Here is a 15,601-nt window from a genome sequence, read left to right as displayed (position 1 = left end):
ATTTTTAATTCTACATCAATTTTGAACAGTTCTGCATCATTAGATTTTTAATTTAGGGACGGATTTCATCTTTTCCCCAAATTCTTCACTTTCGTTCTCTAGGTTAATTTGTCTAGTTTCTCTCTCTAGATTTCAATTTTTATTGTTTAGAAATTTAACTTAATATATAAAAAACCTAAAAACAAAATTTTATTCGAAAAATCATTCATCTTGAAGTCCAATTTAAAAATTCCTTTCTTGATTATCAAAATTCCCAATTTTAATTCATAAATTTTTTTTTAAAATTTTATAATAATTGGGAAATTAATAATCCGAATTAATCAGATCTTATAATTGAAATAATTCTATCTTGAGCTTTTTGGCCAAAATATTTAAAATCAAAATTAAGTTTTTACTTGATTTTGATTAATTAAAAACATTATTAAGCATAATTAGGGTTTATTAATTGCAAAATTAATTCAGCTTTGAATTAATATATTAATTTTGGATAAAAATTCTGACTTATTGCCTCCCAGTGGTTCGACCCCTTGCTTGCTCTATATTCTATATTTAGCGATTAAGGGTATTTATAAATTTTATTGTATAAGTCTAAAGATCAAATCAATGACATATTTACACACATTTTTAGGCTTATCATCAGGGCCGCCCAACGCCAGGGCCGCCCAACACCAGGGCCGCCCTAGCGCCAGGCCGCCCGTCAGGGCCTCCCTAGCGCCAGGCCGCCCGCTAGGGCCGCCCTAGCGCCAGGCCATCCGCGAGGGCCGCCCAACACTAGGGCCGCCCTAGCGCCAGGCAACCTGCCAAGGCCGCCTGACGCCATGCGCCCTAGCGCTAGGTCACCCCACCCGCACAGGCCGCTAAGCCGGCCGCCCGTGCAGGCACCGCTCGCTCAAGTGCCCCCCGTGCCTGGTCGCCCACCCCTCTGGCTACTGTCCATCGCCCTTTGGTCATTCATCGTCCTCGGACCGTTCGCCATCGTCCGTGCCGAACACGGCTTGTCTCCTTTCTCCCCGTCTGCGAGAAGCCAAAAATTCCCCGCAGCACTCTGGTGCTGAGGCATCCCTGAACTCTTTGGTGTCGCGTGTTCTTCGTCCAGTGTTCCGCGAGAAGTCTTCCACCACCCTCAGATTTGTTTTGGGAATTTTCTGGAATTTTCAACGAATAGTGGATTAGGTCTTTCTTGAGTTTTCCCGCGAACGTGAATTCGATAATATTGATTTTAGTGCTTGGCATCTTCGCGCTGGTTGAAGACAGTACTCCCGCCCTCGACGAGGAAAGGGGCTGCACCACTACTATTTTATCGGATTTAAGTTTTTGAAAATCGATCGTGTGGGTTTGTGGTCTGATTTATCCCTCCCATTCCTAGACCACCCTGTACCCAGCACCCGTCGTCGCCCTTCCGTCTCATCAGTCGTTCTGCATCCATTCGTCTAGCTGTCCTACATCAGAGAGAGGGAGAGAGAGAGAGAGAGACAAAAGGGGAGAGAGGGAGAGAGGGAGAGGGAGAGAGAGAGGGAGAGGGAGAGAGAGACGGAGAGGGAGAGAGAGACGGAGAGGGAGAGAGAGACGGAGAGGGAGAAGGAAAGAGAGAGGGAGAGAGAAAAGGAGAGAGAGAAGAGAGAGAGAGAGGGAGAGAGGGAGACAGAGAGGGGGGGAGTGAAAGAGAGAGGGAGAGAGAGGAGTGTAAGAGAGAGGGAGTGAAAGAGAGAGGGAGAGAGAGGGAGAGAGAGAGCGGGAGGGAGAGAGAGAGCGGGAGGGAGAGAGAGAGAGGGAGAGAGAAAGAGGAAGCACGATGATGGAGGTGTGGATGACGCATGGAAAATAAATAGCTGGAAAAAGGAGTTGAGAAGGGGACACTGTGTGTCCGGGATGTTCGCGTGAGCAATTGTGTTTGTTGAAGACAATGATTCATCAGGTATGGTTTCTAAAAGAAATAACGGCTTCATGACTCACGGCCTATCTGAGTCAAACAAAGGCTTCGCGACTCAGAGCCTATCTGAGTCAACTTAGATAAATAATAAGAATAGAAGAGACCAATCAGGATGCACTTAATAATGAACAAATAAGAGACAGCCACATACCCACTTTGTACAAGAATAGAACGTTATAGAAAGTGACCAATCAGGATGCACTTAATAATGAACGAATAGGAGACAGCCACGTACCCCACTTACATAATAATAAGAAATGAAATAAATGTTTGAATAGATAAAGATCGGTTGTGAACGAAACACTGTTCACAATGGTTGCCAAAACGGTTACAGATCGACAACTTCTCATGTTCTATTCATTCCCTGTTTTACCCTGTGTTACAGCACTATAAATACCCTACGAACGTATCTGTTTGGGTTATGCAACAAGAGAGTCTCTTTCTCTATTCTATCTTCTCTTCTCCTAATCCTTCTACCTCTCCATCTCCCTCTTGTTCATTTCTTTTTTAAACAAGAGTCTCTTTCTCTATTCCACTGCATTCACATCTCTCTCTCTCTCTCTCACATTCTCTTTCTTGCTCTCCCTCGTAACCTTGTCGTCCCCCATCTATCGCCTTCTCCGCAGTAAAGAGCAAACCTGAGGTTCTGTGTGACCATCTGGAGTCTACCTCTCTATCTGTCTTCTTCGCCGACTGACAGGGTAATAAATGCCGGCCAACAAGCTTATGTGGATTCCGTGAAGGTAAGCGCTTTCTCTTGCCGCCTCCCCTCACTTGGCACTTGGCAAGTACCCACCCATTCAATCGCCGGAGAAGTTGTAACTTCTGACTTTAGAAGAGTAAGAAATAAAAAACATAAAATAAACTAACCTTCCACTATCGGCTTTCGGCCACCGCCATTTCCAAACGTGCCGAGAGAAAAGCCTTAGTGGGCATTCCATGTCCAGACATTCTGATCAAGAAAGCGACCAGTGAAGGGAATTATGTCATCTACTACCTCTCCTAGTTATTAATCAACTTCGAATCCTCAAAGTTTGGTACATTAACTTGCTGGTTTAGCAAAGAATTTCTCAACAACGACATGAATGAGTGTTTGATTTGTTTAGTTAAGAAAGATGTAGTGAGAGAATAGCGATAGAGAGAGAGAGAGAGGCGATAAAGAGTGAGAGGGAGAGTGAAAGAGAAAGAGAGAGAAGAGCGATGGAGAGTGAGAGGGAAAGAGAGAGAAAGAAAAAGAGGTAGAGAGAAGAGCGATAGAGAGTGAGCGGGAGAGTGAAAAAGAAAGAGAGAGAGAAAAGCGATGGAGAGTGAGAGGGAAAGAGAGAGAACGAGAAAGAGGTAGAGAGAAGAGCGATAGAGAGTGAGCGGGAGAGTGAAAAAGAAAGAGAGAGAGAAAAGCGATGGAGAGTGAGAGGGAAAGAGAGAGAACGAGAAAGAGGTAGAGAGAAGAGCGATAGAGAGTGAGAGGGAGAGAGAGGAGTGGCAGAGGGAGAGGGTGAGAGAGGAGAGCGATAGAGAGTGAGAGGGAGAGAGAGGAGTGGCAGAGGGAGAGGGTGAGAGAGGAGAGCGATAGAGAGTAAGAGGGAGAGAGAGGAGTGGCAGAGGGAGAGGGTGAGAGAGGAGAGCGATAGAGAGTAAGAGGGAGAGAGAGGAGTGGCAGAGGGAGAGGGTGAGAGAGGAGAGCGATAGAGAGTGAGAGGGAGAGAAAGAGAAAGAGAGAGAAGAGCGATAGAGAGTGAGAGAGAAAGAGAAAGAGGTAGAGAGAAGAGCGATAGAGGAGTGAGAGGGAGAGAGCGAGAGCGATAGAGAGAGAAAAGACTATAGGGAAAAGAGAAAGAGGGAGCGAGAGAAAGCTAGAGGGAGAGGAGTGAGCAAGATAGAGAGTGAGGCAGAGAAGAGCTAGAGATAGAGATAAGAAGGATCAGTCGAGAGAGAGGGAGAGAACGGCGAGTGATAGAGGGAGAAGAGGGAGAAGAGCCAGTGAGCAGAGAACTTTCCAAAGGAGAGGAGAGAGTGAGATAAAGAGAGGAGTAAGACAATAACGGTTAAGAGAAAGAGGGAGAAGAGAAAGGCAAGGAGTGAGCAAATACCATTATATATATACCCTTCCCGCTTGAGAGTAGAGAGAGATAAGGAGAGCAAGAGACTGAGAGATAGAGATAGAGAGATGGAGAGAGAGATAGAGATAGAGCGAGATAGCGACAGATATACATATATATAGAGAGATAAGGAGAGCACGATACTGAGAGAGAGAGGCAGAGACCTAGGCTCAGAGAGAGAGAGAGAGTTAGATATGAGTTAGAGAGAGAGAGAGATAGAAGATAGAGAGATAGACGGAGAGAGAGATAGCCACACAGAGAGGGCGAGGGACATGGTGGTGAGAATGGAGGATCTGGCAGGAAGGACTGGGAGACAGTTTGAAAAATAGATTTAATCATTTTAAGTTTGATTTTAGGCATATTTAATTATTATTGTGCATAAAATAAAGTAATTGCATAGAAATAACACAATAATTTTGCGTGTTATTGATTTTTAATCACCACTTGAGCGTATAATTAATTCGCTCGCTTGACAACTAACAATCCTTGGTTTTCAATAACTACTTAAGCATATAATTATATCACTCATTTAATAATGACAATCATTGTTTTTAATATTTACTTAATCATATAGTTAATTCATTCACATTATAACTAACATTCAATAGCTTTTAATTACTATTCAAGTGTATATCTAAGCTGTTAACATGAAATTCACAATCACTGGATTTTTATTAATACTTGAACATATAATTATTTCATTCATTCCAGATTAACTATCGTTGGTTTTTAATAATTTTTTAAACATAGAAGTAATTCACTCACTTGATAATTAATAATCGTTGGTTTTTATTAATTTCTTAAGCATATAATTATATCAGTCACTTGGTAATTAAAATGATCAATTTTTAATAAATACTTAAGAGTAGATCTAATCCATTAATTAGATAATTAACAATTATTGGTTTTTAATAAATACTGAAGAGTAGAACTAATTCATTCACTTGAAAATTTACAATGGTTCAATTTTGATAAATTCTTAAAGATAGAAAAATATCATTCACTTAATAGTTAACAATTGTTAATTATCAAGTGAATGATATAATACTATTCTCAAGAAGTTATTGAAGACCAACGATTGTTTGATTTTGATGAATTCTTAAGCATTGAATTATTTCATTCACTTGATAATTGAGAATTATTATTTATCTTGTGAATGGATTAATTCCAGTATTATACGTATTTATTACCATGACGGAGTATATTTATAGGAAACATAAATTAAACAAATATAATTTAATTTAAATAACTTAGTATAAAGTGGATAATTTATTATATTAGTCTATATTAAACTAATTTGGCAGATTTTGGGCCAGAAAAACTCCCAGGCTGAGGTTAGTCAACAAAGGGAATCCAAGGGGTCTCACAATTCCAACTCCGGCATTAAAAACTTCATAGACACACCTTTGAAACGAGTCACCAAGTTTTATCGATAGATAGAGCTTCCACACTTATATACATAAACTGTAATGTTTTTCTTCCTAATGGGACAGTGTATTTTACTGATATCCAGATATATATATTTCAATATCTCAATACTGATATTCAATATTCAGATATCAAAAACTGATAGCTGGTATCCTGTATTCACTGCATCCTGAAGTTATCCGATATCCCGATATCCGATATCAGATAGATTTCAATATCTGTCCAATATCCAGTATCAGAAACCACCCGGAGTTCTACTGTGTATCGGATATCAGTTGTCCAATATCTGATATCGGATGGCTGAACTCTAGACACAACTGGCTGAGCATGGCACACAATACTTGCAGTCTTTTTCAGAAGCTTGCCCAATTCATCATTCGTGGTAATAAATAGTCCAGATTTGGTTCTTCCATTATGGAATACCAAATGTGACGTATTAACAACTTTAAACAAAGAGTAGAAGACATATAAAGTCGAAATATCATCAGACTCTTAGCCAAAGTAGCAAAAGCAATAAGATCAAGGGCGGGGAACTTAATCTTTAAACAATGCACAACATGAATCACAACAGAAATACCAAACAAGAATATCTTCACTAACTCACATCCCCGAATTTGTCTCCTGTACCTAGAAGAACATCTCCTCTTTTTCACCATCACCTAACTTTGAGGTGAAAGAAGGGGCAAAATGGGGGGGGGGAGAGAGAGAGAGAAGAAAATCATCATTTCACCCTCGCTGGCCCCGAAAAAATAATAACAAAAGGCACACCTCTCAGTACGTAGGTGCGTGTGTGCAACAGGCTCTACACATGCACGAGGCACGACCATGCATAACGGGTTGTGCAGTCCCATGCATAACGGGCGGCACAACGGTGCATGTATACCAGGACAGCCCTGTGTGTTGACCAGAAAAAAATACTTCTTTTTTGAAAAAAGAAATCACTCTCGTGCAGAGTGAATGGCGAGAGAGTCACTTGAGTTTTAACTGGTCTGTCGTGCACATTCACTTTGTGCATGACACTGGCACGCACACGCAACTAAACATCCCCCTCTTTCTGTCTACTCTCTTTTGGGCAAAAAGATGATCAAACAGCATATGCCATCAACTAAAAATAAAATATTCAAGGTCTGTGATCAGTCAGCCTTGCCTTAGAATCTTGTCCACCTCTCCATTGACATTGTATTCGTCTACAATCTTCTTTGCATAGGATGGGATGTGCTGGTCAGCCCTGTTATAAATAAGATAGACAAGATATGGGTTTGATCGATCGAAGATTCTCAATGCAATATTCCATGCCTGGGCCAACGTTGATCTTACCTTTGTTTTCCCCAAGTTCGGTTCACGTACAAATAGTTTCTTATGGTGTGATAGTCCAAAGAGTACCGGGCGAATTCTAGCCCTTTGGGGCCGATCTGTTCACAACCAAATTCCATTAGAAATTTATGAAACGCATAGATAAATAGAGTGACAGATAATTCGTTGACGGGCGGACGCTGGATAGATGGATGAATAAACTGGTGGATGCATAAGATAGGTGAACAGAAATGAATAAATTTCTTACAACTGACATGTAATTGATGGATGTACAGAGATCACTCCATAGGGAGTCAAAGAGAGACAGACAGAGAGAGATAGAATAAGACAGTCAGAGAGAGAAAGGAAGAGCGAGAGTCAGAGAACACAGAGAGATTCAGAAAGTAGAGAGAGTCAGACAGAGATATAAATTAAGATAGAGAGAGAGAAGAGAGAGAGAGAGAGAGAGAGAGAGAGAGAGAGAGAGAGAGAGAGAGAGAGAGAGAGAGAGAGAGAGAGAGAGAGAGAGAGAGAGAGAGAGAGAGAGAGAGAGAGAGAGAGAGAGAGACCTTTCAGAGAGGAGAAGAGAGAGAGAGAGAGAGAGAGAGAGAGAGAGAGAGAGAGAGAGAGAGAGTTGAAATAATGGCGCACCAGGTTGAGGAAGAAAGCATATATATGCAAGTTAAAGAAAGAGAATAACAGCAAGCCAATTGCCGGTTACGAGACTGTAATGCATCGACAATGCTGGAAATCAATTATCCAAAGAAACATTCTGATTTTCTCAATAACTCGTCAAACAAATTACGAGACCTGACTTAGCTAAGTCATCAGCTTTGACAGTCTCCATCACTAATGCCCTTCGGCTTCCCTGCAAAAAAAAAATATAAATAAAAGTCCGGTCAAGCAGGGTTAGCCATATTTGAGGGAGCTTTATTAATGTCTGAGGACATATTATTTCTCATACCCTGCTCACAGTCGGCGTTATCTCCAAGAGATCCTTCACCAAGTTGAGCATTTCACGTCCCCGTTCGTTTCTGGCATTAAACGAGGCCCAAAATTTCAAATTCACCAGAAAAATGCAGAAATTAAAAGTCAATGAAAGTGTGAAGAGACAAAATCAGTTGATCAGTGATCTGGTTACGGGAAGACCCTGAGCATTACCTGACTGTGATATACTGTGGGTGCTGAGTCATACTCAATCCAGCGTATTTTGGCACACCCATATATCCCACCACAAGATCCTGCCAACGTGAGAAAAATGGCATAAGTATTTAAAAATTTGCTGAAACATTGATTTTTGAATTAAAATGATAAGCCGAAGGGGAAAACCCTGGAATGCAGCCATCTTATGTGGCTGCATTACCTTGCTAGGAAAAACTAAACTGAATTTAGAAAAGAATTAAAAACTCACCGCCAGCCCATTGGAGTAGTCGAAGCAACTGCAAATCAAGGTGAACATAGAAGATTGAGCAACTTTTTTTATAATTTCCGATTCATGCGGAACAAAACATTAGGCTATTTGACTGAGAGGGGTAAAGTAGCAGGTAAAATTGAGCACGACCACACTGTTATTACAATTATAGCCTAAAAACATGAAGCTACTTTTGTATGAGAGTCAACAACCTATGAGCTCTTTATTTGAGTCGGAGTACTAAGTAAGAAAAACCTATAGATAGTAACTATTTTTGTCTGATTCGAAAAATACTCGTCTAAAATTAAACATAATTTAGATGCAATTAACATTGTGATGGCAGCGACTGTTTCCAGAACGTAATCATTTGCCTTTCTCATTAGGAAAGTTTCTGGTGTCTGGTGATTAAGATTATCTTTTATCTTGTACCAAAGAATAGAACAAGAAGACAAAAAACTGATTTCACACTAGAGAAAACGATAGACAAAAACTGCTCTAGAAATGATGCGTTTATCACCACAAAAGTGAAAAGAACTCTAGAAAGAATTACCTGTAGCAGGATGGCGCAATTACATCCACTAAGTCGTTTGCAGGAAGGGAGAAATATGGTATCTGATATAAAATTATAGCAATTAAGAAGGAGATATTCGTTAAACAAAAGTATCTAGATTACATCAGAAAAGAATACTCCCAGATTACCTCTTCAATATGACCGTCCAAATGCTTCAGTTGAACCTGATAAAAATAATCACTTATCAAATTAAGATAATGATTGCACGACTATTGAGGGACAAAAACTGATTTAAATCCATTATTCAACAAGGCAAGGTTAGATTTATCGAAAAACATCCAAGTATGTTGAAAATATGAAACTTGAAAAAAGTAAAGCAGATAGAAATATAGTTTCTTACTTTCAATCATTAAAAATGATGAAATAAAAGGGAATAAACCTTGTAATCCTGCATAAACTCGTAATGTAAAACCGTCTCCGGATCAGTGCTTGCAGCCCTAAGAAATTTATCGAGCCCTTCCCGCGTTCCATTATCAACTGAGGATGTTGAGGTAGAAAAAATCCAATTTAGCTATCATGAAAATATTCTCATTCAACAAACAGAGAGCCTTCTGATTCAGCCAAAATCTGAAGATTGAGAGGAGAATATTCAGGAGACGGGTGATCATAAGTTACCACAATTTGTGCCGAGGACATAGAGCTTATCTAAGCCCAAGTGTTTTTCAACAGATCTCAGTGCTGCAGTTTAAGAAATTATTCTGCATTAAGAAATGAAAGTCACGTCGAATGAAAAACATATATGTGTTTGACGCTGGAATTTTGATTTCAGTTACCTTGCACTTGGCATCCCACTCCACAAAAAAGAAGTCGTTTGACACCAGCTGCCTGCCGTGCAAATCAAAATAGTCAAGACAAATCATAACTCGTACTTGATACATTGCAGACACGCCAGAATCATTACATGGATTATGTAATAATATAGGTTTCTCTTCTAATAAAGCACCATATTTGAGTATACCGATTTAAAAGAGAACTCAAATATTTTATACATACCATAAAGGTAAGATTACCAATAATCATAAACTTCCCCTTTAATGATATCCACATAGATATACATGTGTCTAAATGTTCATTTTCCATTGAGACAGCGATCCGGGCTTTCCTCAGGCAGAGAGGAAAGCCCAGGACAAGTGTTAACAGGCCCAGCCCTGGATGACAAGGCTCAGGGGGGCCTTTCCTTGGGTTGAAAAACCTACAACCCTCAAGAATGGACACAAAATCACTTGATCAGTCCCGAAACTCTACCCTCTCCACTCCCCTGCTTTCCTCTATCCCTGATTCCCCTTCCACCTGGCGAGTGTGTGATAAGAATCTTTTGAAGATTTATCAGAGGAAGAGGAAGAAAAAGAAAAGGGACGTCACACGTGCGGCCCGCTGAGTCATGTGTGGGATTTGAATAAAGCAGCAATTGATGGAGGGACAAGAAGACTATAAATAAAGGTCCTTGTTCAAGAAACACTCCTAGTTTTTCTAGATGATTTGGATTGCGCTTGCAATTGGCCAGCAGTGGAGATCTTACTTGCTGGAGAAGCACAGCAAATTTGGCCAAGCTCTTCTCCTTCCATTTCCCACTTTCCCTTTCCCACTCTCATCGTTGGACATCATCACTGTTTGTCAAGTGTTTTCCTGGTCCATACGATCAGTGTACTTCATGGGGAATGCGTTCTGAGAGTTTTCTAGGTGATTTCTTCATTTTATATTTGGCTAAATCGAGGGTCTTACCAGCGTGCAGGAGGAGGAGTTCTTGGCAAGGAGGCAGACTCTCCTTGGCAATTGACTTATCTTCTTCAGTCCTTCCCCCTCTCACTGCCCTATTCTTTTTTCTCTCAGCAGTTGGTTCCAGTCGGAAACCTCTATTTTTTCATTTGGAATTGGACTTCTACCATTTTCCAATCTTAGGAATCTAATCAGCCTGGTTATCGTTATCAATAAAATGGTTCTGCCCACGGGTAATCATTCTGGCCATCAGACCAGAGGCCGTCGGCAGCTTCTCAAGGAGAGAGAGTCCCCCTGGGGAGAGATGTCACCAGGAAGGAGTGTATTGCAGGAGCTTCCCCTGGGAAATAGGAGTGTTGCCCACGGTTTAATCGAGGGGGTGAGGAACGATTGTTCTAAGATTCTCTTAACATACTTCATATTTCACTTCATTGCTGCTCTCCAAAAGAAAGGGCCCCTCTATTTATACAGAAAACAATCAAAAGTACAAACTGACTGATTGCTCTCATTGGGCTTACATGAACGATGGGGGTATAGGTTTGGAACAGAATCAAGATTTCCTTCTTGAGGTTCCTGATCTCTAAGTTAACATCTCCACTACTCAAATGGGCTCCATGAGGATCTTGTCTTTCAGGGAGATCTAAAACACTAATAAGAATATGTGATTAATGGAAAGAGAAAAAAGAAGAGAGAAGAATTTGGGGCAAGAAGGAATAATTTTTATTGCTGAACTGGGCCCCCTTTTATAGAAGAAAAACTTCACTTGTTAGAAAGGAATATTCTCCTAGAATATATATTCCCCCAACTCATCATATATATTTTATATATATGTGTGTTTGAGAAAGAGAGAGCTGCTTTTTTAAGTTGACTCTCCAACCAACGGTTTCAGGTTGTTTTGAGAGTTTGGACTGACTGTGGTCAGTCTCAACATATATATACCTATATACCTAGCCTAATGCCCTACCCTACTGGGCCTACTGGGGGGCCTATGGCCCTTAGTGGCGGGTAGTGCCTGGGGTGGGCATGGAAGTAGTTATTTTTATTATTATATCCTAGGTTAGGCTATTACAGAGTTACAGGGCCCGGCCCATTAGTTAGCAGTATCCTCCATGACCTAACAGAATATATTTGTGAGCTGGTCCAATAAGGACATTTTGGTCATCAGGTCCAGTATATAAATGTTCATGCCGAAGTGTGTAAGTGGGAAGCTCTATATCTATTCAAAGAGGGTGGAATCTCAGTAAAGCCAATAACAACACTTCTGCAGAGCCATCTGAAGGCAGGCTGTGTAGTCCAGTTCTTTCCTGATGGAGTCCAGAGAAGGACCAATATAGAAGACCTGATCAACTGGATGCTCAGATTCTTTGACCAGGTTCTGCAAAAACTTCCTGGAAATCTATGAGTGAAGAGACTCCAAGCCGATTCTGGAAAGAAAAACCGATTCTGGAAGAGTCTTAGGTTTATAAAGACCCCTTTTTAAATTCATTACAGACACTTTAAATGAATGATCATTAGATATTTTCAAGACACGAGTAGCAGTATCCCACTGTCATGAGGCAAGTCCCAATTTGGAAGTTCTTGAGGCCTAGGCCATTCTAACTTCTTCTCTTCTTCTCATGTATTCCTTCCCCCCTATATTCCTCTTCTTTTTCTTGATTTTCGTTCGATACCCAAGGGGATTGTAACATTTCCATAGACCCAAGATTTAATTCTTGAGGTTTTCCTGATGTCTTAATCAACATCTCCACAAAGTCATCTAGGATCCATCAAGATACAGTTCTTACAGGGAATCTTATACCCACTTTCGAAAGTCAAATTCCACCAGAACCTTCTTCCCGAGAAAGATATCATCTTTGAATAAGATGATGAATCCTAATCGTCTTCAAAATTAGTCAATAGATGTTTCCATCAGTGCCCACATGTGATACATAGAGAGAATAGGAGCCCGGGCTATAGTAGCAAGTAAAAGATTCAAAAGCATTTTTGTTCGCAATTCGGTAAGAACCCAAAATTGGTCAAAAGCCAACGATAGATATCAGTTTGGAGGACTGAAAAGAGTGTCTGAACCATTCTTTTAAGTGAAAATTTTCATGAAACTCTGAAGGACTGGTTTATGATGAGAGAAAGATATGCAAAAGTTTTGCCTCCCAGAGCAAACATACTAAGCTTGATCACAGAAGATAGATTGAATAAGAAAGTCAACCAAATAACATCAAATAATCAAAATTACCTCAACCAAAGCAAGAGTGTTAAGATTGGGAGATAGTGTTGGTTTTACACCTCTGGCAGCAAACACTTCTTCAGGTGTCCTATTGTAAAAGGACCACATAGAGTTACAGACATAAAAATGTAAGATAAATAATTTCCGTCCTCTTTATGAAAACAACCTCCCTGAGTTAAAATGAACGTGAACCGACAGAAGAAAAGACCCAGATAAATTCCACAACTAAGACGAACCTGGCCAATACAGGCATTGGAGAGAGTCTGTCTTCTGGATTGCTGTTAGAATTCAAGCACATAATCAGTTAGTCTTGTCAATCATTCAAAGAGAAAATAAACATTTAGAAAATGGTAATTTTACTCGCCTCTGCACACAAATTACAGCATCCACGAGATCCCTTTTCAGCATTTCTACTGCAATTGTTGTCACAATGCCCGTCCATTGTGCTCCTAATTTAGAAAACATAATCATGCATACAATAAATCAACACTTTATGAATGTTCTAAAAATAAAGACAAATTTCTTTGTAGTGTTCTAAAAGCGGAAATTTAATCAAAATATTCCTGGATAAAATCCAGGAATATATTAAAACATACTAAAAGAGGCACAACCTTCCACTGGCTTAATTTTGCGTGCATAGAGCAATTCTTCATTAACACCAAAGTGAAGTTCATCTGTATCCGTATTTCTGCCTCTTCCATGGACTTCTGCTTCCAAAGCCTAGTAAAAACAGTAAAAATAAGAAAAAACCTATCTTCAAAAGCATCCAAGCTTCTATATTGATGATGGCTCATATTTAAGAGAGCACCCCTAACACAATTATTAACAGTAAATAAAACAAAAGATAATTGGAGCATGACCATTCATAAAATAAATTACTAATATTAGAAAATGCAGTTCGCCAACTTTCAAGATGAATTATCAAAGAAGCATCAGGGTGGAGGACTAAAAAGCCCCTGATTGATAAATAATTTACAGTGGAAAACGATTGAAACAATGCATTACAAAATCTTATATTATGTTGACTCAGATATAAGGAGCAAGCAAATACACCATCTTCATAATTAATCAAGATTTCTGCAATGATTTTGTAAGCCGCACATAGCCTTGCTTGGTGGAGGGAACACCTAATTTATTGCTTTTAGTCAATTTGGAGTGAAAAAAAATCGATAAATTGGAAAGTTCATATTCAGATAAGAAAATAAAACAGACCTCAGAAAAACATGAAATTTAAAGCTGAATAAGTAATGAATTATGAAGATACATTCTTGGAAACAGAATACTAACATGTTACGACCCAACATATGGTTATGAAACATCAAAAACTCACCTCGATTCTTGACATCCCATCTCCCAAGAAGGCACAGGCATTCTTTACGTGTGCAATATAATACGTGTCACATAAACCGCATTTGCTGCATGCCAGACAAGCAAAGCCAGATTCATTAGAGCTGAGATACGCTATTCAGCATGGCAATGTCCATGGAATACCTGCAGTGATCTTTAGCAGGGTAGACTCCACCAGGAGGGATAGGCCGTGAGCGATTCCTCCAGTCATCTCTCAGCTTTACCGAATCTAAAGGAAAACACAAACTTGGTAAATAAAATTCTCTGGGTCATCGCTCAGCTACACTGTCTCCAATGGAAAGTGACCAAATTCAACTTGATAGTTCTAGAAGTAAAAGCTCTGACAAAACAAAGAAAACATGAACTCTATAAAAGAATTTTCCGGTCATCTCCTGGATACACAGAGTCTAATGGAATAAGGAAATATTTGACTTGATATTTCTTGTAGCAGAAGCTCAGATGAAACAAAGAAAACGCAAACTCGATAAAGAGAATTCTCTGGTCATCTCTTAGGTCCACTGAATCTCAAGGAAGATAACAATATTCAACTTGACATTTCTAGTGGCAGAAGCTCAGACGATAACAAGGAAAAACACTAACTCAAAAGAGAAAATTCTCCGGTCATCGCTCAGCTCCGCTGAATCTGAAGATACAAAATTCAACTTCAAATTTCTAGAAGTAGAAGTTTCTCAAGTCGATAAAGAAAATTCTCGAGCCATCTCTAGCTCATTCTCATTAAATCACAAGGAAAATGACAAAATTCATCTAGAAATATCTAGTAGTAGAAGCTCAGTCGAAAACGAAGACAACACGAGCTCGATAAAGAAGATTCTCAAGGCATCGCTAGCTCAGCCTCACCAAATCACAAGGGAAATGATAAAATTCTACTTAAGTTTTATAGAATTAAAAGCTCAGACGAAAAAAAAAGAAAACACGAACTCTATACAGGAAAATTTCCAGCAAAATATGAATAGCAACTTCACAAAACTTTGAGACAAGCGATACCTTTCGAATTGGAGGATGAAGAAGATGAAGACGAGGCGCACGATCTGATCACGGGATAACAACCTCCGAATGAATTCAAGCTCGCGACGAGAGGCATGTCCCCTGCCAAATATCTGTCGAAACTAGACTTTTCGCGGGGGAAGATGATAGGTATGATATTTTGCTCGTGGCATTTGGTTTATATACTTCTTGTCAGATCTTGATTCAAATTCGCCTTATATTTCGGATCCGAACCGATAGGTTAGGATCCGAAACTAGGGTGCTTGCGCGGTTAGGATCGAAACTTGAACCATGTGGGCGAATTCCAATCGCCCCAAATCTCCCACGTGCGGTGGTTGCTTCAAATATAAGGCGGGAATTTCAACCGTTATCCAATTCTCTCTCCCACAGGTCTGTAGTGCCTAGGGATGGGAGTATAGTGCAGGGACCTGGACGGGACAATTTTTTCATCCCAGAATGAAAAAATCGTCCTGTCCAAGGGTATGGACAAAATTTGGGACAAAAATTCATCCCGGGGACCACCGGACGGGACGGTTTTCGTCCCGTGGGATGAAAAAACCGTCCGTCCGGAGGCCTCGGA

General features: G+C 40.1%; 1 protein-coding gene across 1 annotated transcript; it reads right to left on the bottom strand.

Moving 5' to 3' along the window:
• Window positions 1-6,538: 6,538 nt before the first annotated feature.
• HCAR (coenzyme F420 hydrogenase family / dehydrogenase, beta subunit family) lies at window positions 6,539-15,184 on the bottom strand. Its single transcript, XM_078583760.1, has 19 exons — window positions 15,022-15,184; window positions 14,161-14,245; window positions 14,000-14,084; window positions 13,281-13,389; window positions 13,034-13,118; window positions 12,906-12,947; window positions 12,679-12,757; window positions 9,506-9,557; window positions 9,348-9,410; window positions 9,112-9,209; window positions 8,861-8,896; window positions 8,712-8,773; window positions 8,162-8,189; window positions 7,912-7,991; window positions 7,715-7,784; window positions 7,540-7,618; window positions 7,402-7,424; window positions 6,775-6,869; window positions 6,539-6,685 (listed from the first exon to the last, which is right to left on the bottom strand). Exons 1-19 carry the CDS (start codon window positions 15,116-15,118, stop codon window positions 6,595-6,597), a joined length of 1,359 nt encoding a protein of 452 aa, XP_078439886.1. The 5' UTR covers window positions 15,119-15,184; the 3' UTR covers window positions 6,539-6,594.
• Between the last annotated feature and the right edge of the window lie 417 nt (window positions 15,185-15,601).

The sequence above is a fragment of the Wolffia australiana genome, chromosome 12 (genome assembly GCF_029677425.1).
Source record: "Wolffia australiana isolate 7733 chromosome 12, ASM2967742v1".
NCBI lineage: Eukaryota > Viridiplantae > Streptophyta > Magnoliopsida > Alismatales > Araceae > Wolffia > Wolffia australiana.
The sequence above is the reverse complement of the archived record's forward strand: the minus strand, read 5'-3'. Positions and strand labels throughout refer to the sequence as shown.

What these genes read in the sequence shown, in the direction of transcription:
- HCAR (XM_078583760.1), bottom strand. Translation starts at nt 15,118, where the DNA reads ATGCCTCTCGTCGCGAGCTTGAATTCATTCGGAGGTTGTTATCCCGTG. An exon ending in TTCATCCTCCAATTCGAAAG is followed by an intron (nt 14,246 to 15,021) that starts GTATCGCTTGTC and finishes GTTTTCCTTTAG; the next exon opens with ATTCGGTAAAGCTGAGAGAT. An exon ending in TGTCCTCGGCACAAATTGTG is followed by an intron (nt 9,210 to 9,347) that starts GTAACTTATGAT and finishes CAACATCCTCAG; the next exon opens with TTGATAATGGAACGCGGGAA.